This window comes from Mustelus asterias, chromosome 3 (assembly GCF_964213995.1).
Source record: "Mustelus asterias chromosome 3, sMusAst1.hap1.1, whole genome shotgun sequence".
NCBI classification, from domain to species: Eukaryota; Metazoa; Chordata; class Chondrichthyes; order Carcharhiniformes; family Triakidae; genus Mustelus; species Mustelus asterias.
In genome coordinates, this window is record NC_135803.1 from 70,253,605 (window position 1) to 70,275,966 (window position 22,362).

Consider the following 22,362-nt stretch of genomic DNA (forward strand, 5'->3'; position numbering starts at 1 on the left):
TTAATACCTTACACGTCTTGACGTTAGTCAGTGTTCCTTTAATAATGCTCCTGGGTAGCGCCCTGTTACTACATTAAAGGCACTATATAAACGTAGGCTGTCGTTGATTGAAGTTTGTGAACCGTATGGGCTCCATTGGGCCGACATAAACAGACTGAAGTCAGTAAACTGATTACAACTCGAGCCCAGGCCCGGGATCAGGGCCCTGCCCGCCTGTCAAACCGGGGGTTCCGCATTCACCAGCGGAACGGGATCGAGCAACCACACCCTCCCGGCTCTTACCTTCTCCACCCGGATAGAACTCATCCTCCAAATCCATGGCCGCGGGGCAAGACGACAGCCCGCTCCGGCTCAACCCCAACACCGCACACCTTCCGCCCGGCCTCTTTTCCCCAAATACAAGCGGCGCTGCGGCCTAGTCCTGGCGCCACTGCGCATGCCTACCGGTCAAAGGTCGCGGTGCACGTGATCAGTGCTGGTGGCGGCTCACACCTAGCGCATGCGCAGTGCCGGCGGCGGCTCAGACCGGGCGCGTGCGCAGTGCCGGCGGCGGCTCAGACCGGGCGCGTGCGCAGTGCCCGCGGCGGCTCAGACCGGGCGCGTGCGCAGTGCCCGCGGCGGCTCAGACCGGGCGCGTGCGCAGTGCCGGCGGCGGCTCAGACCGGGCGCGTGCGCAGAACGGTCAGGTTCAGAACTGACCCCGGACTGGTGGAAGGAGCTTTTAATCACGGGAATGGTCATCAGTAACACTATCATTGTGGATGGGTTGGCATCTTTCCATCTGTGAGAGATGGTGGCAATACAGCCTCAGAACTTTGGTGAGCTCAGAGGAGATCTTGTGCTGCATTTCTTTTGATGACTGAACAAGCTGATTCTGGAAAGACAAAGTCTGTAAGAGTTTTAACAACACCAGGTTAAAGTCCAACATGTTTATTTGGTAGCAAATGCCATTAGCTTTCGGAGCGCTGCTCCTTTGTCAGATGGAGTGGAAATCTGCTCTCAAACAGAGCACAGAGACACAAAATCAAGTTACAGAATACTGATTAGAATGTGAATCTCTACAACCAACCAGGTCTTAAAGATACAGACAATGTGAGTGGAGGGAGCATTAAGCACAGGTTAAAGAGATGTGTATTGTCTCCAGACAGGACAGCCACTGAGATTCTGCAAGTCCAGGAGGCAAGCTGTGGGGGTTACTGATAGTGTGACATAAATCCAACATCCCGGTTGAGGCCGTCCTCATGTGCGAAACTTGGCTATCAGTTTCTGCTCAGCGACTCTGCGCTGTTGTGTGTCGTGAAGGCCGCCTTGGATAATGCTTGGGGCGGGGTGGGTTGGAGGGGGTGGAACCGATTTTTAAATAATAGCATCTTCATTAAAACACAACTTTGCCAGTAAATCACACCTTTGGAATTAAGTATGCAGCAAATGAGAAGTATATGCATTCAGGTTTATAATTGGTTAAGGATTGTGTGCATTTGGACTGAGTAGAAGCTGCTCGTGCTCTGTTGAACTAGGGGAGGGAATCATAGAAATCATAGAAACCCTACAGTGCAGAAGGAGGCCATTCGGCCCATCGAGTCTGCACTGACCACAATCCCACCCAGGCCCTACCCCCACATATTTTACCCACTAATCCCTCTAACCTACGCATCCCAGGACTCTAAGGGGCAATTTTTTTAACCTGGCCAATCAACCTAACCCGCACATCTTTGGACTGTGGGAGGAAACCGGAGCACCCGGAGGAAACACACGCAGACACGAGGAGAATGTGCAAACTCCACACAGACAGTGGGAGAGTGGGCTTTGGCTGTGAAAAGGGCATGGCCTACTGAACAAAGGAGGAAGGTTGCAGCCCTATAAAGGCTTGTGACGCTAAAAGCTCTCACAAAAGACGGACATGGCTAGGACTATAAGGTTCCCATAACAATACCCTTTATATTCACCTACGTGCACAGTTATGTGTTTGTAAATGCTGGCTAGCCTGTTATTGATTGTAGTATACTAATATAATCTACAGGATATGGAATTGCGAGGAACCAGCACAATGCAAAAGGCCATGAGTGCAGCCATGGGGTGTTCAACCTTAGAGGTACAATTGGACAGGAATTTTTCACTAACAGCTGTGCAAAAACAGAAAGCAGAATTAGATTTTTGGAAAGGTTTGGTGCTGGTAAGAATTTAGTGCCCTTCTATTTATGTTTTTCACTTACAAAGTTAGACGTGGGGTGATAGATGCCAAAAGACAGTACCAGACCAAGCTAGAGTCCCAGGCTAGCTACACGGACCCCCACCAACTATAACAAGGTCTGCAAGACATTACAGGCTACACGATGAAAGCATGTAAAATGGTCGGCACCAATGCACCCCCGCCCGATGAGATCAACGCATTCTATGCCCGTTTTGAGCAAGAGGTCAGTGAGAGCATGCTCTCCACTCCAGAAGCCTTGGACAAACCCGTCCGAGGTCACCACCGCAGATGTCAGAGCCGCCTTCTCAAAAGTCAACCCACGGAAAGCGACTGGCCGTATGGGGTACCCGGATGAGCACTCAGATCCTGCACGGACCAGTTGGTGGGGGTATTCGCAGACATCTTTAACCTCTCTTTACACCAATCTGAGGTTGTTATATGCTTCAAGAAGATGACCATCATCCTGGTACCAAAGAAAAGCCAGGCAGCGTGACTTAATGACTATCATCCAGTGGCTCTGACATCCATCATTATGAAGTGTTTCAAAAGGCTAGTCTTGGCACAAATCAATTCCAGCTCCCAGATTGCCTGGATTCACCTCAGTTCGCCTATCGCTGCAACAGGTCCACAGCCATCTCTCCGGTTCTACACTCAACCCTGGAACACCTAGACAACAAAGACACCTATGTCAGATTCCCATTTATTGACTACAGCTCAGGCTTCAACACCATTTTTCCTACAAAGTTCACCTCCAAACTCCGTAGCCTGGGCTACGGCTCTTCCCTCTGCGACTGGATCCTAGACTTCCTAACCCACAGACCGCAATCAGTAAGGATAGATAACAACACCTTCTCCACGATCATCCTTAACACTGGTGCCCCACAAGGCTGTGTCCTCAGCCCCCTACTATACTCCTTATACACCCATGACTGTGTGCCCAAATTCCCCTCCAATTCAATTTTCAAGTTTCCATAGAGAGCATTTTTTCTCGTTGAATCACAGCTTGGTATGTCTCCTGCTCTGTCCAAGACCCCAAGAAACTACAAAGCGTCTTGAACAAAGCCCAGTCCATCATGAAAACCAGTCTGCCATCTATTGACTCTGTCTACACTTCCCGCTGTCTAACATAATCAAGGACCCCATGCACCCCGGACATACTCTCTTCCACCTTCTTCCATCGGGAAAAAGTTTCAAGGACACGTACCAACTGACTCAAGAACAGCTTCTTCCCTGCTGCCATCAGACTTTTGAATGAACCTACTTCGTATTAATTTTTCTCTACACCCTAGCTATGACTGTAATACCATATTCTGCACTTTCTCCTTTCCTTCTCTATGTACGACATGCTTTAAATAGTGTGCAAGAAACAATACTTTTCATTGTATACTAATACGTGATAAATCAAATCAAAAGCAAGGATCCTTCATAACTTATGTGTATTGTGAGTAAGGAGCCGTAATGGATCACCATGGTATGCAAGAACAGCCCATTTGCACTGAGTTTCAGAATCTGTTTGTACTTGGAGAACAATTGGCTCTACTGTACAGCATCCGAAAAGTTGTGGGTTTCTGGATTGTATAACTCCATAATGTGAAAATCCAAGAGGCAGCATTAGTTCAGAACACTGATTTAGAGAGAAGTGGGTGACCACCTGCAGGTGCAGTAAAGGTGCATGGGATCTACCGAGTTACTGCAAATGTCTGATAGATACGCAGCTTTGAAAGTATAGACAATAATTCAGGATATCCTGAGCAAACATTACTACTGTCAAGCAAGCAATTATCCAGAGAAAGGGAGGGAGAGGTGAATAGACTACCAAGAATAGGAAAGTGGTAGTAATAGGAGATGTAATTTTTGATTATCCTTTTTACAGTCATGACAATGACTTAGGATACAGTTTGGGGGTGATTCTCTGTCCTCGCTGTGTCTGTAGCAGATTGCGCTGATCCCGGAGAATAGGGTACAGCCTTAGAAATCAGTTTCACACTCGTCGCCAAGCAGCTTGCGATTCTTCCGGTCCGTTTCTAATGGTGTGAATCGGATCGGGCACAAGAGCGATTAGCATATTTAAAGTAGAACTTAAATATACACAGCCTGTTCAAATCCCAGCACACATAATTCTCCAGCCTTTGAGTGCGGCGTGAGAACGGTGAGAATTATGACTGATTCCACAAGTGGAACAGACTTGACATGATGGTTATGTCGGGGGCCATTGAAGTCCCTGGATGTTTGGAGGCATGTCCAGGGAGTGCCCATCGAGCTGTGCCCCCATGGGACCAATGGGGACCAGACGTAATGGCCTTGCCAATGGGAATGGAGGTCATTGAAGCTCCCTAGGAGGTGGGATGCAGGGCTGGGCAGTGGCCATGGGGCAGTGCCAGCCTAGCCCCCTGGCTGTGCCCACCTGACGAAGGGTCATCCAGACTCGAAACGTTGGCTCGATTCTATCTCCACAGATGCTGTCAGACCTGCTGGGATTTTCCAGCATTTTCTGTTCTTGTTTCAGATTCTAGCATCCGCAGTATTTTGCTTTCAACATACCATTGTATACTGCTCTCAATATGAATTATCGAACAGTCTGGAATTAAATTGAAGGCAACTAATCTGTCATTCTTTTTTCCCCTTTATTTCAATGTGTACACATGTAGTCACAGAATTGGTACATTCATTTGACTGTAAACAGAATTTCTTAACTCTCACCTGTTCGAAGCAAATTTTTCTCATGATTGGTAACTACAAACACATAATCAAAATATATATATACCAAGCACAAAGCGAATGACAAGGTAAAGATGTTGTAAATCAGAATAGTTGATGCTGAATTATAGGCACCGTCTCCCTAGCAGCCAGTCCAAACCACCTTTCAGAAGATTCCAATCACCTCTTCATTGTGTGTGACAAAGAATTAATTACCTACAAAAAGTCCGCACTAATCTTTGGTGAATTAACTTTGTACAGGGATTTTGATTAACTGCTCCCCCCCCCCCCCCCCCCCCCCGCCCCCCACCCACCCAGGCCCTAGTGATTGTACCTGTAATAACTATAGCAACTGGCATTGATATAATTCTTTAACATAAAATGTCTCAAGACTTCCCACCTAAGCATAAGGGTAATGAGCCTGAGCCAGGGAGTGATTAAGAAAGATTAATTGAAAAAATTGGGATGGAAGATGGAGAGGCAGAGGAATTCTGAACACAGGTTCCAGTCGCCGTTGCCATAAATGGTGAGAAAAGGGGGGAAGGGAAAGACTTACCTTAAGTCTAGCGCCTTTCTGGGTGCTTTCACCACTTCCACTTCCACCTCTAGAAGTGACGGATTGTGAAAGAAAACTGCCGTTCTGCTCCCAACCTGTGCCAAGTCCATTCTCACTCATCCTCTACCATATCTGTCCACTGCCTTCACAGTCCTTGTTCCTGACTTATACTGGCTCTGTTTCCCAATAATCATATTTAAAGTAATCCCTCCAGAGCCTGTGAAAAAGTCCTATTTCTGCAAACATCTTCAGCTCAATGTTATCTTCCATGCCCTACATTTTGCTCTCCAGTGGATCCACTTTGCCTGGTGACAGCTTGAGCATGCCCACCTTGGCCCAATTCTCTTCCACTGCATCTCCTCTCCAGCCTCTGCTTTAAAAACCACCCTGGAACCCATCACTTCCACTTCCCAGATTTTAATCAGCTTCTCCACCTGGGCCAAGGTAATGGTTTGATCAGTGCACTGGGTGGAATTCCCACCCTCAGATCACTGGATGGGATCATGAACACCCAACCATCAGTGTCTGTACCTTGCTTCCTTTGGGATGTTTCACTATGATAAAGTCAACCATATCAATTAGGTGACAGCAGCCATATTGTACAGACTTTTTCCTGTAATAACAGAGTATGATACTGAGCAAAGAGGAGCAGATAACAATGTGCTGGAGTAAAACATTGTGATGTGACATCTAAGCAGTGTCAGCTTGTTCCCAATTGCCACTGAACAAATGGTGTAAAGCTGTGCAAAATCTAGCTGTGTGCAGGACTGGTAACAATTCAGAAAAAGCACAGTCATCGGGCTTTTCGTTGATTAACTGCTACTGGCATTTTCCTCACTGGCAGAATAACGTCTAGTTTGTTCCTCTTCAATACAGGTGCAGCTACGTCAGAAAAGAAAATGATAAAGATTAGGACATGACATTCTCAATATACAATCATAACAATAGGTAGGGCTGATCAAATGTATGAGAACATTGGTGGGTCAGACCCTGTCCTTTCACACTCTAGGACAGGGTGGGACAGTGAGTCAGACACTGTCCTTTCTGGTACTGGGTTTTAAGTTTAAGTTTTTTAAAGTTTTTTAAAGTTTATTTATTAGTGTCACAGGTAAGCTTACATTAACACTGCAGTGAAGTTACGGTGAAAATTCCCTAGTTGCCACACTCCAGTGCCTGTTCGGGTACACTGAGGGAGAATTTAGCATTGTCAATGCACCTATCATCTTTCGGGCTGTGGGAGGAAACTGGAGCACCCAGAGGAAACGCACGCAAGCACAGAGAGAATGTGCAGACTCCGCACAGACTGTGACCCAAACCAAGAATGGAAGCTGCATCCCTGATGCTGTGAGATGGCAGTGCTAATGACTGTGGCACCGTGTCACCCACAGTGGGTCAGACACTGTCCTTTCACACACTCTTACTTGGTGGAACAGTGGGTCAGACACTGTCTTTGGTTGTAAGGGTTAAACAAGAACTCAGTTTGGCCAGTCTGAATGAGTATCACACACAATCAAAGTAGTTGATACAAATATGTTAAACGACACAGAAGTGTGAAAGATTATTTGCAAACATTTCCAATCCTCACGTAAACCTTAATTTGGAAATATTATTGGCCCTGATATTGCATTGAACAGTGAAGCAAACACCACTTCACCTTAACCTCAAAGAAAACTGCCCACAAAAACAATCTAGCAATCACTTTGCATGGTTTTCCCCTTTCCCGATGTCATTTTGAACTTGCACCAGATAAGGGGGGAATCTCCAGGTATTCAGCAACAGTGATGTCATCAAGCAGGATAAACAACTAATGACATTGAAGTATTCTCACAGACATCAAAGCAGGAAGTAAAAGCTGTGACGTGTATCTTTAAGAAAGGTTTTTTTAAAAATCATGATCTCTGGAGCTCTCACAGCTTCAGTGTTTCTCATTGCTGCTGAGCTGTCTACCAGATGTCCTTTTATTGCTCAAGTGGCTTAAATTGGAGCTTTAGGTACTTTCTGAGATTAGTTTTACGACCCTGCATTGTTAGGAGGAAAACTGGTTGGCAGGTCAGGTGACAGGAGCCCTTTCATCTTCTGAGCTCCAGGTTTGAGTTTTAGAAGGGACAGCAAGCTGAAAATAAGTGTTTCCCTGTTTTATCTGGAAATTCTGCTGGTTATCTGAAAGCAAGGTCCTGCCTTTCTGAAGGGAAGAATCTGCTGTTGGTGGTTTGTCTACAGTCTCCCTGGTGTTTTGGAAAGTTGTTCTGACTTCAAATTGTTTTGAGTCTATCAAGAGAACTGCAGAATTCATCCAAAGGACTCAATTCCAGTATCACGTGAGCATTAGTCTTTGCTGTGTTGAGGGTTGTTTATGGGATTGGTTTTGATTATAACATCTTAGATATGTATTTGTTGAGGGTTATACATAATTGAGGTTGTTTTGTTTTTGTTTGTAATTGATAAAAGTTCTTGCTAATTTTCTTACTGTACATGCTAATTATATTCTTAATTAAACTTTGTTTGATAAAAGCTCCCTAGTGGTCATTTAAGTCATACCTGAAATGAAACATATCATGCTCATCCTAGCCAAATTCAAGGGGCAACACTTATGATTCAGGCAGGCTCCAGAAACTTGAACCATAACAAAGCGCTGAATTTTTTCAGTTATAAATTAAAATTTTAATGAGAACAAAATAAACGATTGGAGCGAACGCATGGAATTCAGGAAGAAACTGAAGGATCATAAACATATTTTCTCATGATGGAGAAATTTGACATTCTACAAATATAAAATTAGTTTTTCAGGACCAATAATGCTCTTTAGCAATAATTATGAACTAAACCCCAGTTATATTTCATACAACAAGGTGTAACTTTTTCAAAGTTGTTTACAGTCGGACTAATAGACTGAACGAGCAGATTTTTATCCGTTCATTGATTTCTTTCTGATTGTGGCAGGGGAGGGGGTGGTGGGGGCAAGGATTTCAACAACACATCCTCTAGGCAAGCCTGGAATCACTGACAGCAGTTTCGAGATTTCTGTTTTTAACTACACATGTAGGGAATCCAAAAGTAGCTGTCAGTATCAGAGGAGTTTCCCAGACATTACTACTGCAAAATCTGAACCATAATGATTTGTGTAAAAATCAAATACAGTCCTCTTTAGACACATTGAAGAACAGTACAGAGGAAGTGTTTGACAGATCAGTGTCAAGAGGGTTTAACTATATCTAATTAATGCTGTATGTAACCTGCAAATGTTTAATGGGTCAGTGTTGAAGATTTTTAACCCTCGCTGTACCTGACCTGCTCCATATTGTTGACTCGTGAACAAAAATGGACAAATGTAAATACATCTGGGAAGGTTCTAGGATGTTTTAATCAACAGAAGACAGTGTGTTGTCATTCTGTTTTGTCATCCATCCATTTCCGTATCCTGCACCATTTAATATTTTACTTTTACAAATATTTTATTTTTGGATGATCTGTGCTCTCTACCTCAGTAATAACCTGGCCTACTCTTGCACCTAATGTGTATGTTCATATGTTGAACATAATAACATAAGAAATAGGAGTAGACCATTCAGCCCCTTAAGGCTACTACATCATTCAATATGATTACGGCTGATCTTCTCAACTCCACTTTCTTGCCAGTTCCACATATCCCTCGATTCCCACTCTTGAAAACACTCATCAATGAAGCATCAACAACCCTTTAGATAATTCCAAAGATTCACAAACACCTGAGTGAAGAAATTTCTCCTCCTCTCAATCTTAAATAATCGATCCTTTATCTGGAGGCATCATCCTTGTGCTAGATTCTCCAGCCAGGGAAAACAACGCCATAATGTATAAGTCATAAGACGTAGGAGCAGAATTAAGCCACTCGGCCCATCGAGTCTGCTCCGCCATTCAATCCTGGCTGCTATTTTTCTCATCCCCATTCTCCTGCCTTTTCCCCATAGTCCCTGATCCTCTTATTAATCAAGAACCTATCTATCTCTGTCTTAAAAACATTCAATGACCTGGCCTCCACAGTCTTCTGCGGCAAAAAGTTCCACAGATCCACCACTCTCTGGCTGAAGAAATTCCTCCTCATCTCTGTTTTAAAGGATCGTCCCTTTAGCCTGAGGTTGTACTCTCTGGTTCTAGTTTTTCCTACTAGTGGAAACATTCTCTCCGTGTCCACTCTATCCAGGCCTCGCAATATTCTGTAAGTTTCAATAAGATCCCCCTTCATCCTTCTAAACTCCTATGAGTACAGACCCAGAATCCTCAACTGTTCCTCATATGACAAACTCTTCATTCCAGAGATCATTCTTGTAAACCTCTTCTGGACCCTTTCCAAGGCCAGCACATCCTTCCTTCGATTATGGGGCCCAAAACTGCTCACAATAGTCCAATACCCTGTCAAGCCCTTCAGAACTTGGTAGGTTTCAATGAGATCAACTCTTATTCTTCTTAACTCCTGAGAGTAAAGACCCAATTTACTCAGCCTCTCATCATAGGATAACCCCCACATCCCAGGAACCAATCTAGTGAACCTTTGTTGCAACACCTTCAAGGCAGATGTATCTTTCCATAGAACCATAGAAAAGTTACAATGCAGAAAAGGACCATTCAATCCGTTGTGTCTGCACTGGGCAAAAGAAAGAGAGAGAAAGAGATAAACTAGCTGTTTATTTCAAATCCCACTTTCCAGCACCTGGTCTGTAGCACTTCAGATACAGATCCAGGTACCTTTTAAATGAGTTGAGCATTTCAGCTTCAACCACCAACTTAGGCAGTGAATTCCAGACAACCACCACCCTCAGGGTGAAAATGTTTTCTGTCATATCCCCTCTAACCCTTCTACCAATCACCTTAAATTTGTGCCCCATGGTAATTGAGCCCTTAGCTAGGGGAAACAAGTCTCTCCTGTCTACCCTGTTGAGTAATTAGGTCACCCCTTGGCCTCCTCTGTTCTAAGGAAAATAACCATAGCCAATCCAATCTCTCCTCGTAGGTGCAATTTTCAAGCCCTGACAATATTCTTGTAAATTTCCTCTGATCTGTCCCCGGAGCAATAATGTCCTTCCTGTAATGTCACCAGAACTGTACACAGAGCTCCCGCTGTGGCCTACCAGTGTTGTACACAGTTTCAGCATTCCATCCCTGTTTTTGTATTCAATACCTTGTCCAATAAAGGAAAGCATTCCATATGGTTTTTTTCCCACCTTATCCTGCCACCTTCAAGGACCTTTGGACACACCCTCCAAGTTTCTCACTTCCTCAACCCTTCTCAATATCTTCTCATTTATTCACTGGCTGATGTGAGCTCAATGCCTCTGGTGATTGTGATTGTGGTAAAACATTCCATGTTCTAATAATCCTCTGAACAAATATTTACAAATTTCCTTTTTGTATTTGTAATCCATTGCCTGTGCTCCCACCAGATTCACCAACCAATGCAAAAAGCCTTTCAATACTTAGTCTCTTAAAATCTTTCAAAATTTTGAAAATCTCTCTCCGATCAATTCTTAACCTTCTTTATCCTCATAAAAAATACTCTAAACTTCCGAGCCTACCTTCATACTTTATTTCACCATTGGTTTTTCCATACATTGACTTTGCATTTCTGTGCTGTTCATTTCAGCACTCCATTAAGCTATTGTTACCCTCTAGGCTGTGTTCTTACTCACTGATTGTCACCTTCCCCCATTTTGATATCAGCATTCAGCCTCTTTGCTTCGTCAAATACTGGGTAAAATAAACCACCAGTCATGAACACCACACGCAGAATCAGCCAATGAATCTGGGCAGTTAGACTGAGAAGTGCTGACCCAGTTATGCCAACGTTCATTTTCACAGTTTAGGTTGAGTGTTTTCCCTCTGCCAATTCATCCACAGTTATGCAGCAGATTGGGGAGGGAAGGGAAACCCAGGACTGAGAGGTCTATTACCAGATTCATATCCCTTAAGAGCACCACCAGAAATGTCACTCCCCCTCACTCCCACCTGGCTGCCTCAACACATACTGCCAGCCCCCTTTGAATAAAAGAATGTAGGGAGAAGCCAGCGAAGATGGATAATTTTCCTGCATCTTGGCCCAACCATCTTTGGCAAATTCAGCTGTGATCTCTCCAGTTGTCTTCAGTGTTCTTGAGTTTGGGAGGGCCATACATCAGTTGAGGTGAATATATATCTACCTGTCTGAGACACACCATGTTAGATCAGTCGCCAGCTACTGTTTCACCAACTGTTGTTCCTAAACCTGCAAGGTTTTGCACACCCCACCTTTCTGTTCATGTTAGGTCAGCTTCTCCACAGAAGAAGGCCTCTGTTAATGATTAAGGCCAGGGGTCTCAGACAAGGGCCGGGGAATGTTTTGCAGAGCCCATTGCAAGATGCCATCGATCGAGCTCTATGACAAAATCAAAGAACAAATTAAGTTAAGAGCATCAGTTTGTTCTTTTGCCACTCCTGATCATATTCCCGGGTCAGTGCCTAGGAGAAGGGCAGACCTGCTCTAGATAATGAAAAGGTCAGCGCCTGAGGTGATCAAGGAAGGAAGGCACAATGCTGATCTTTAACTATTCGGTGTGTAATGCAGATGGACTCAGTTGTCTGACATTAGGTTTCATTTAATATGAATAGACACAAAATGAGATTAGAGATTGCAATAAGAAAGAAACACAGTGATTTGGGAATGAGGAACAACAACAGGCGTCATAGCGGAAGGATGGGAAAATGTGGCAGAGGGCCAAAAGTCAGTTTCCTGCTCTGACTCCATGCTAAATATGTGCAAGCATGAACAGCAAGGAGGTATGAGGGTCTCTGAGCCAAGACTTACTATTCCAGACCAACACAGAGATGGGAGTGAGGGGGGGAGGGAGCTGAAGGACAAAAATATGACTGGTGGGTGGCGGGGTGTGATGATAGGAAGATTAAACAAGTGTACAAACCGACACAGGACTGGAGCGGTGGGTGAGTTGAATACTTGGAGCCAGAAAACATGGTCATTTCTGTGGATCCACGCCACAATTTAGAGGGCTGTGTTTGACACACCTATCCAGGTCCCAGTTTATGGAGGGGGAGGGCTTGTCAGCCCTTTTGTCAGTCATGCCTTGCATAGTGCACAGGATGTTGTCATCCCCTCACACACGCTGGGCCTGGGGATTGGTGGCTTTGTACTGGGCCGCAGGTGGCTCAGTCATGAAAGGCAGCTGCAGGCTGTAAATAAGGAACAGGTAATGTCAGCACTCAGTGGTCTCTTTAAGTCACAGTACAATGAGTCTCAAGATGCGGAGTAGTCAGATCTACATGGTGTATCAGGAAATCAGCATCAAATGGTTAAGTGGGGAGGACTGGGATAGCAACAACAATGACTATGAAATCAAGGATTAAAGGGAGAGGAAGGATGGAGAGTGATTTTGTGGGAGGAAAATCCTGTCCATGATGCTCTACCAGCACAACTGGAGGTGTCTCGCGGTCACGGGGCTGGGGGGAGGAGGGTGGTCAAAGCTGCTCTGACAGTAAACCCTCAGCCCCAGTATTTTTCACATTGTGCTGTGCTCACCAGATTGTGACCCCAAACCTGCTCTAGAACTAGATCACACTGAGGTATGTGTCTCTGCGCTGGTGGTGGGTGGGGTTGAACCCTGTGGCAGATCTTCATTATCTAGAAGGGCCCTCTGCGCATCTAAGGTTAGCTCCTCAGTGACAAAGGCTAGTCACTAAAGACGTGACTGATGATGCCCATTTAGTGCTCACTAAGTGACTCCAAGGAGAAGTACAACGCTGCTCATGCTGATTGATTGAGCAGACTATTGGCATCCTGAAGATGCGTTTCCTATGTTTGGACTGGTCAGACATGCACCATAGTACCCTCCCCGAGGGTCTCATGCAGCATAGTGGCTAGCTGCACTGGACACAACCTCGCTTTCTAAAGGGAGGATGTCTTCCCAGAAAGAGAATTGGAGGAGCTGCACACCTCCTCCAATTAGGAGGACATGAGGGCAGATCTGGATGAGGGTGAGGAAGCAGTGGCTCCAGAAGAAGAGGCTAATTCATGGACCATCCAAGGCAGGAGTGCATGTGACATGCTTGTAGCTACCAGGTTCCAGACGGATGACAAATCACCAATAATAGCCTCTTTGATCTTTGTTCTCCATTCTGTGTCCATGTAACCACCTTTGTTTCGATCCAAATAATTGAATGCAGCACATCAATTGTTGAATGAGTAATTAGCATCATGATGGCCTCATCCTTGGAAGGTAATGCAGCCTCAGGACCAGTGACGGGATAACGAGCAGTTGGTGAACAGATTTTCATTCGTGCAGCCTCTGCAAACATCCCAGTGATATTCCACTGCCTACGGCAACCTTCAAGAGGCAGGAGCAGCACTGCAATCCTCATTGCTCTTGGGGCAGTATGCTCGAATTTATGCAAAGGATGACACTCATTACTCATTGGGTATTTACTTCATGTCTCAGGTAAACATGGACATTATGACCCTGAAAGCACAGCTGAAAGTCCTTTCAGCAATGGATTTCGTGAAAGGAATCGTGGTGATTGATGAGATGAAGCATAAAATTTTAGCTGATCGACTAACTGCAAGTTGACAACCACCCTGGCATGAGCAGTTTATGCAACATAATTCACTTCAGATGGTTGGAAGATATAGTTCAATTCGTTCATGGGCAAAATCCCACATTGTCTTCTGCGCTGTGCGATAGTCCTGCTGTTCCAGAAGCTACGACAATTAGTTCAATATTTTTCCACACATTTGAATGCTTTCCATGTAGGAACACAGACTTTCAGGGCTCTGAGAAAATTCAGCATTCTGAGGCATTGTTAGAACATCTGAGAAAGAATTTAATTCAGATGATTTTGAGTATTATGAAAGAGATGGTCATAGGGTATGGAAAAGGTTTGGTAAGGTAATAGGTCAAGATGGCTGGCAATCAAACTGTTGTCTTCATTTCTCAGAATTAATTACGAAATATCACAATCTTAGCAACTGCAATAAGTAAATGAGGTACTTGTACCTCGTACCTCAAATGTTCGTATGTCTTGTGATGAAGATCCTAAGGAACAGTATATGGTAGATCAAGGGCTGATTAGTGGTAATGTCAGTGATCATGACAAAGGATTAAGCTAACACATCCAAAGGCCAATTGCACAAATTGTTACGTGGGTGACATATATTCCAAAGGAGTCCAGTGAATAGAGGAATGTGACAATTGTGGGACGTGCAGGAAAAGCTACTGGCAAGTTTAAATACAGGTTGAATGTTCAGGATGATGGACAAGAATGAAAGTCCATAGACTGGCAGAATGGCTGAAAAAGTGGAAGGTGAGAAAGATCATTAAAAAGTAGGTTCACAAGTGACTCTTCCGTCAAAAAATAATCTCATACCAGAGAAAGATCCATTGATGGTGCAAGAGAGAGATCCCACCATAGTATTTCTGACAGAAGTAAAAGTGTAAGTAGAGACCAAAGTTTGAATAGTTCACACAATTAAATAAAGGCCGCAGGAGAGTCTCAGAACAGAATTTCTAGCAGTCGGTCGCTCACACTAGACCAAATTGTAGTTTTAATGTGTTGGAGTTAAGTACTATGATGAAACTTTCCAACGCAGAGAATATTTTAAGGGAAAATAAAACATTGAAAATTAAATCTGGAGGAATAAATTTCCTATCCTTAGGTGACCTAAAGAGCATGAAACTAATGATTTTAGTGATGCATTACATGCTAATCTTCCTGATAGATATTTTAGTTCAACTTTTTATAAAGTGGGAAAATGGGAAATGTCCTTTCGTTTGCGAAAATAAAAAGGGTCGTTAAAAGTACTTTTGCTGTTGAAACACTGGCTCTTGTGGAGGAATAGAATATGGAATTCTATTTGTCAAAACCTTTAAGTGAGATTCTGTACAACTGGCATATTCAAGATAGTGCATTGTCGACTGTTATGGAGCTAATGATTCATTATAGGACAATGTACACACACAAGTATGAGTGAGAAAGTATTATGGATGTACCTATCTGGCTTGAATCAAATCTTGAGAGAGAATAAATCTCTAAAATTGAATAGATGGATGTAAGTCATCAACTGTCAGATTGTTTTAAAAAATAATTGCACGGGCAGATAAATTGTTGGGCATACTGGAGGAGGCGTATTAATTGCATCAATTGAGATGAAGTACATAAAAGTGGAGGGCATCGATTAAATTGTTATTTGATCACATATAACCATCATTGGAATTGAGTGAAGTCAAGAGACTGTTAGTAACTCTGAATAAATCTATTCCAAGTAAGGACTGGGTCTGCGTTCTTCCTTCACCATTTGGTTATCAAGAATATAACAAGGGTGTCTTATTTAATGTTTTGTACAGATGATGAAGGTTCTTGATTTAAATGATTTTGAAATATTGGTTATACATATCAACCCTATTTAAGGAGAAAAGGAAATCTGTTAATTGTGTATTAATTGAGTGGAATTTTACCAAAAGAATTCTAAGTGCTGAACGAGCGGGAAAATGGAGAGTTTCAAACTTGTTTTTTGGGAAAATTTGAAAATGCAATATTATGGCACTCAGGTGCACCATTGTGCAGGCACCCTGATTTCCCAGTACTGTGAGATCTCCTGCCCAACTCCCTCCATTCACCCCATGGACATCAGGACTCCACTCCACGGAGATCGCTACCCACCTACCCCCGCCACCGTTTGCCCCTGGGCAGAGTTCTCTCCTTCCTTCCCCAATCACTGATCCCCCCCCAACTAGAGTTCTCCCCTTCCCCCCCCCCTCACCCCCGGCCCTCCTGCGGAGCTCTCCGTTCGTCTCCCACCCCCTGTCATGGTTCTACCCCCGCTAGGGCTCCACCCCTGGCACAGTTATGGTGCCCGGTGGGCAGTGCCAAGGTCCCAGTGGGCAGTGACAAGATGCCAGGCTGGCACTGCCCCATGGGCACTGCTTGGCCCTGCCCTGACCACCTAGCAGCTTTAATGGCCTCTGACCACCCGGTTCCCCCAGCGAGGCCATCATGTCTGGCCCCTGTTGGTGGGGACCATACGTGATTCTCATTGGGGAGAACCTCAGCCGGTGAGGTGGTAAAGGTAAGTGAGCCCAGACGATAGCGTCCGGGACTCGTTAATGACATTCAAATGATGTCATTAATATTTAATTCGGCTTCGTGCCCTTTCTGGGTGCAAGCTGATTTTACCGGTAATACAGTGCCAGTATGATCGGGGAAGGTGAAAAACCAGGCTTGAACTTGATTTTTTACCTCCCGCCTGATGTTACCACCTCATCTTGTCAAAAGTCACGTGGGACAAGGTCATAAGATCGTGGTCATTGTGTTTAATATATGCAAGGAGTGGACATTACCTGGGAATACACTTATGACTCAATAAAGAGACTGATAATATTGAGTTGTTGGGTCAGGAGGTGAGTGCTTGTACTGTGTAACTTTGTAAATTAATGCATCTGTAAAGATTGGCTTCAGATCTATCCTTCACCAACTGGCTTTCTGGAGCATTAAAATGACCCTGTTGATGATTTCAGATACACTGGACATCAGAATCAGACTAGATATCCCTTTCTCTTTTGCTTACTCGGTGTCTATTCTTCAGAACCATTACGAACTTCAATTCCCCACATAGTATATCTACTATCCTTGTACCACCCAGTCCCAGAATGTGAAAGGCCAGTGTCTGACCCACAGACCCTCCGGGTTTGGTCAATCTTTCCTTGCTGAATTTGCTATGAACTCACCTCTCGGAGAATCGAGTCAAACTCCTCCTTGTTGAAGAGCTGCTCATTAATGAATGAATCTACTTCTGTTTCACGCTCAACAGTCTAAAGAGAAAGAGGACAAAAGGAAAATAAAAAGTTAAATGTTAAACACAGTGGCCAAGAGACTTTTAAAACTTTAAACAAAAAACTTTAAACTTTTTAAAAACCTAACCCTAACCCTAATCCTCATTCACATGATTTACTTCCTGTGACCAATACTCATATATTCTCTCTGATTCTCGCTTTCATTAACTAACTCATCATTTGTGCATAAAAGTTGCTTTTCTACACTGATCAGTTTTAGCAGATCCTAATTCCATATGTAGCTTTTGATATTCTCTTATCTTGATACTAACCTTTCTTGGCCTTGAGCTGGTTGTTTTTATACTTCCACCTCCTTATTGGGGATAAGCCTCTTGAGTTTCACCTCAATACCTTTGGGGAGTTCAGCAAGCTCAGCATGATAAAGCAACTGGTACAACATAGCCACCACCACATTATCCGTCAGTGCCTACCAAATCTTTACCCAGTATAAAATCTACCCGCATGGCAGGTTAGTCTGGAAGGTTAGGTCGCATGGGATCCAGGGAGAGCTAACAAATTAGATTCAAAATTGGCTGGATGGTAGGAAGCAGAGGGTGATAGTTGAAGGTTGTTTCTTGGACTGGTGGCCTGTGACTGGTGGGGTCCATGTTGGGACCCTTGTTATCCGTTATTTATATAAATTATTTGAATGTGAATGTACAAGGCCATGGTTAATAATTTGCAGATGATACTAAATTGGGAGCTATCGTTGATAACGAAGAAGGTTGTCAGAAGTTACAAGGGGATCTTGATCAGTATCTCTCGAGGGGAGAGATACAAAAGTGTCCAGAGGGGCAATTTTTTCACACAGAGAGTGGTGAGTGTCTGGAACAAGCTGCCAGAGGTGGGTACAATTTTATCTTTTAAAAAGCATTTAGATAGTTACATGGGTACGATGGGTATAGAGGGATATGGGCCAAATGCGGGCAATTGGGATTAGTTTAGGGGTTTTAAAAAAAAAGGGCGGCATGGACAAGTTGGGCCAAAGGGCCTGTTTCCATGCTGTAAACCTCTATGACTCTAGATAGGGAAGTGGGCCAAAGATTGACAAATGGATTTCAATACAGATAAGTGTGAGGTGTTGCATTGTGGAAAGTCAAACCAGGGTAGGACTTATACAGTGAATGGTAGGGCCCTAGGGAACAGAGGGACATAGGAGGACAAGTACATAGTTCGTTGAAAGCGTACTTCAGCCTGCAGCCATCTGGCTCAGATCGCTCCTGCTAAAGCAAGGATTATACCTTTTACTTATATAACTTTTAAAAACATATATGTAAAATACGTACACATATAAATTGACTACCAGCTAGATAAACTTTCAGTTAAGCTGTAGCACTGGTTCACAAAGTATCACGGACTTACTGGAACTGTCTGTGTTGTTGGGGGTTTCAGTTGCATCTCAGACTCGATTGGCATATTCAGCACTGGTCTGTTTGTACAGGAGGTACATCTCCCTGTCCTGTGACACAGGTGAAGTAATGGTGTCAGTAAAGGTCCCAGTACAGAATGATGGTTTTAATTTCTCATTGTGTGTTGGACAATACAGTTACTTTAACACGGACCTAATACCAGGCAGACTGAGTTCATGCAGTGCACATTAACTTTAAAGGCTGTTTCTCAATTTCTCTGATTATATACCTCATATTCTCCAAGGTGGCGGGAAAGTGGCAGTGGGAGTGGAAGGCTACATGGCACTGGGTGCAGCGTTTCAAATCTCCACCAGCTTTGCACACCCCGCAAATGGAGTTGAGGGCCTGATTTTCACGAGTCTGCAGCAACACCTGAAGATATAAACATGGGGTATTAGGAGAAGCATTATTCCCTCACAGACAGTGTTAGCAATAATGGAAATTCCGGACTACAGCCTGGAGCAGCTGAATTTGGATGGGAAAGATAGTGATGGGAAAGAGAAAATATAGTGAGGATGGGGAAAGTGCTGTAATTCAGAGGAAAGGGGGGAAAGGGTAGCAGTGATAGACTGAGGGAAGAAGGGAGGGAAAAGGAAAGCGGGAGAATAGGAAATGATAGAAGACTAGGAATGAAATAGAGAGGGAAGAGGAGAAAGGGAGGTGGGAGTACTAGGCAGGGAAGAAAGACAAAATTGAGAACAGTAGGAGGGAGAAAATTAGGGTCAGGTTCGGGCTAACCCTGTTAAAGGATAATAAGAGAAGGGGAGCCCTGAGATCCCAGAATATGATAGTGGAGTGACAGAAGGAAAATGCAGATATTGTATCCCTAATAGTGATGGTAGGATGGGAGGGGAAATAATTAGATCCCAGACTGCAATGGAATGGGTTGGGCATGGGAAACCCAAATTCAAGATTGTGATGGTGGGGCTGGAGAATGAGAACCAAAGCTGAGAAGAATATTGCCCATAAATGTGATGATGAGAAGAAGCAGGCAAGGCTTGGAAATTTCAGGCTGTGATCGAAGGGGCAGGTGAGGCTGGGTGAGCTCAGACTGTGATTGTGTTGGAAGAGGGTAAATGCAGGCTGTGACTCTAGAGTGAGTGAGAAGAAGGGGAACCTCAGAGATCATTCCCTGTTAGTATGGGGAGATTGAATGGAGACAATGATGTTTGGGCAAAGGAGTGAGTACAAACTACAAAGAACAAAGAACAGTACAGCACAGGAAACAGGCCCTTCGGCCCTCCAAGCCTGTGCCGCTCCTTGGTCCAACTAGACCAATCGTTTGTATCCCTCCATTCCCAGGCTGCTCATGTGACTATCCAGGTAAGTCTTAAACGATGTCAGCCTGCCTGCCTCCACCACCCTACTTGGCAGCGCATTCCAGGCCCCCACCACCCTCTGTGTAAAAAACGTCCCTCTGATATCTGAGTTATACTTCGCCCCTCTCAGCTTGAGCCCGTGACCCCTCGTGATCGTCACCTCCGACCTGGGAAAAAGCTTCCCACTGTTCACCCTATCTATACCCTTCATAATCTTGTACACCTCTATTAGATCTCCCCTCATTCTCCGTCTTTCCAAGGAGAACAACCCCAGTCTACCCAATCTCTCCTCATAGCTAAGACCCTCCATACCAGGCAACATCCTGGTAAACCTTCTCTGCACTCTCTCTAACGCCTCCACGTCCTTCTGGTAGTGCGGCGACCAGAACTGGATGCAGTACTCCAAATGTGGCCTAACCAGCGTTCTATACAGCTGCATCATCAGACTCCAGCTTTTATACTCTATACCCCGTCCTATAAAGGCAAGCATACCATATGCCTTCTTCACCACCTTCTCCACCTGTGTTGCCATCTTCAAGGATTTGTGGACTTGCACACCTAGGTCCCTCTGTGTTTCTATACTCCTGATGACTCTGCCATTTATTGTATAACTCCTCCCTACATTATTTCTTCCAAAATGCATCACTTCGCATTTATCCGGATTAAACTCCATCTGCCACCTCTCCGCCCAATTTTCCAGCCTATCTACATCCTGCTGTATTGCCCGACAATGCTCTTCGCTATCCGCAAGCCCAGCCATCTTCGTGTCATCCACAAACTTGCTGATTACACCAGTTACACCTTCTTCCAAATCATTTATATATATCACAAATAGCAGAGGTCCCAGTACAGAGCCCTGCGGAACACCACTGGTCACAGACCTCCAGCCGGAAAAAGACCCTTCGACCACTACCCTCTGTCTCCTATGGCCAAGCCAGTTCTCCACCCATCTAGCCACTTCTCCTTGTATCCCATGAGCCTTAACCTTCTTAACCAACCTGCCATGTGGGACTTTGTCAAATGCCTTACTGAAATCCATATAGACGACATCCACGGCCCTTCCTTCATCAACCGTTTTTGTCACTTCCTCAAAAAACTCCACCAAATTTGTAAGGCACGACCTCCCTCTTACAAAACCATGCTGTCTGTCACTAATGAGATTGTTCCGTTCTAAATGCACATACATCCTGTCTCTAAGAATCCTCTCCAACAACTTCCCTACCACGGACGTCAAGCTCACCGGCCTATAATTTCCTGGGTTATCCCTGCTACCCTTCTTAAACAACGGGACCACATTCGCTATCCTCCAATCCTCAGGGACCTCACCCGTGTCCAAAGAAGCGACAAAGATTTCCGTCAGAGGCCCAGCAATTTCATCTCTCGTCTCCCTGAGCAGTCGAGGATAGATGCCATCAGGCCCTGGGGCTTTGTCAGTTTTAATGTTCCCTAAAAAGCCTAACACTTCCTCTCTTGTAATGGAGATTTTCTCTAACGGGTCAACACCTCCCTCCGAGACACTCCCGGTTCACACGCCCCTCTCCTTCGTGAATACCGATGCAAAGTATTCATTTAGGATCTCCCCTATTCCCTTGGGTTCCAAGCATAATTCCCCTCCTTTGTCCCTGAGAGGTCCGATTTTCTCCCTGACAACTCTTTTGTTCCTAACGTATGAATAGAATGCCTTAGGATTCTCCTTAATCCTGCCTGCCAAGAACATCTCGTGACCTCTTTTTGCCCTTCTAACTCCCCGTTTGAGTTCTTTCCTACTCTCTCTGTATTCCTCCAGAGCTCCATCTGTTTTCAGTTGCCTGGACTTAATGTACGCCTCCCTTTTCATTTTAATCAGATCCTCAATTTCCCTGGTTATCCACGGCTCTCGAATCCTACCTTTCCTATCTTTCCTTTTTACAGGCACATGCCTATCCTGCAGCCTTATCAATAGTTCCTTAAAAGACTCCCACATGCCAGACACGGACTTACCCTCGAACATCCTCTCCCAATCAACATCCACCAATTCCTGCCTAATCCGGCTATAGTCAGCCTTCCCCCAATTTAGCACCCTGCCCGTAGGACAGCACTCATCCTTGTCCATTACTATCCTAAAGTTAACAGAGTTGTGGTCACTATTTGCCACATGTTCTCCTACCGAAACTTTGACGACCTGACCGGGCTCATTTCCCAGAACTAGGTCCAGTATAGCCCCCTCTCTAGTCGGGCTATCTACAAATTGTTCCAAAGAACCTTCCAGTACGCATTTTACAAATTCCTCCCCGTCCGGACCCCCAGCTCTCAGCACTTTCCAGTCTGTGCCAGGGAAATTAAAGTCCCCCACGACAACAACCCTATT

The 22,362-nt window shown here is 44.6% G+C and overlaps 2 protein-coding genes across 6 annotated transcripts in view; both read right to left on the minus strand.

The window, feature by feature from the left end:
• The window catches only part of iws1 (interacts with SUPT6H, CTD assembly factor 1), a 44,374-nt gene extending 43,918 nt beyond the window's left edge, over positions 1 to 456 (minus strand). For both annotated transcript variants that reach the window (XM_078209129.1, XM_078209128.1), the window contains exon 1: positions 283 to 456. In XM_078209129.1, the coding sequence (XP_078065255.1) occupies positions 283 to 319 (37 nt within the window). In that variant the 5' untranslated portion in view covers positions 320 to 456. The remainder of the gene's footprint in view (positions 1 to 282) is intronic.
• Positions 457 to 5,231: 4,775 nt separating this feature from the next.
• The window catches only part of aire (autoimmune regulator), a 47,074-nt gene continuing 29,943 nt past the window's right edge, over positions 5,232 to 22,362 (minus strand). The window contains exons 11-15 of one of the 4 annotated variants that reach the window (XR_013497435.1): positions 18,926 to 19,068; positions 18,650 to 18,746; positions 17,183 to 17,266; positions 11,615 to 11,829; positions 5,232 to 6,326 (exon numbers count right to left, since the gene is read on the minus strand). Coding sequence is in view for 3 of the 4 variants with exons in the window: in XM_078209143.1 (XP_078065269.1) it covers positions 11,749 to 11,829; positions 17,183 to 17,266; positions 18,650 to 18,746; positions 18,926 to 19,068 (405 nt within the window). In the remaining variant the exon portion in view is untranslated. Of the gene's footprint in view, positions 6,327 to 11,454; positions 11,830 to 17,182; positions 17,267 to 18,649; positions 18,747 to 18,925; positions 19,069 to 22,362 lie in introns of those variants that run through there. The other 3 variants (XM_078209143.1, XM_078209144.1, XM_078209142.1) reach the window with 3 other exon arrangements.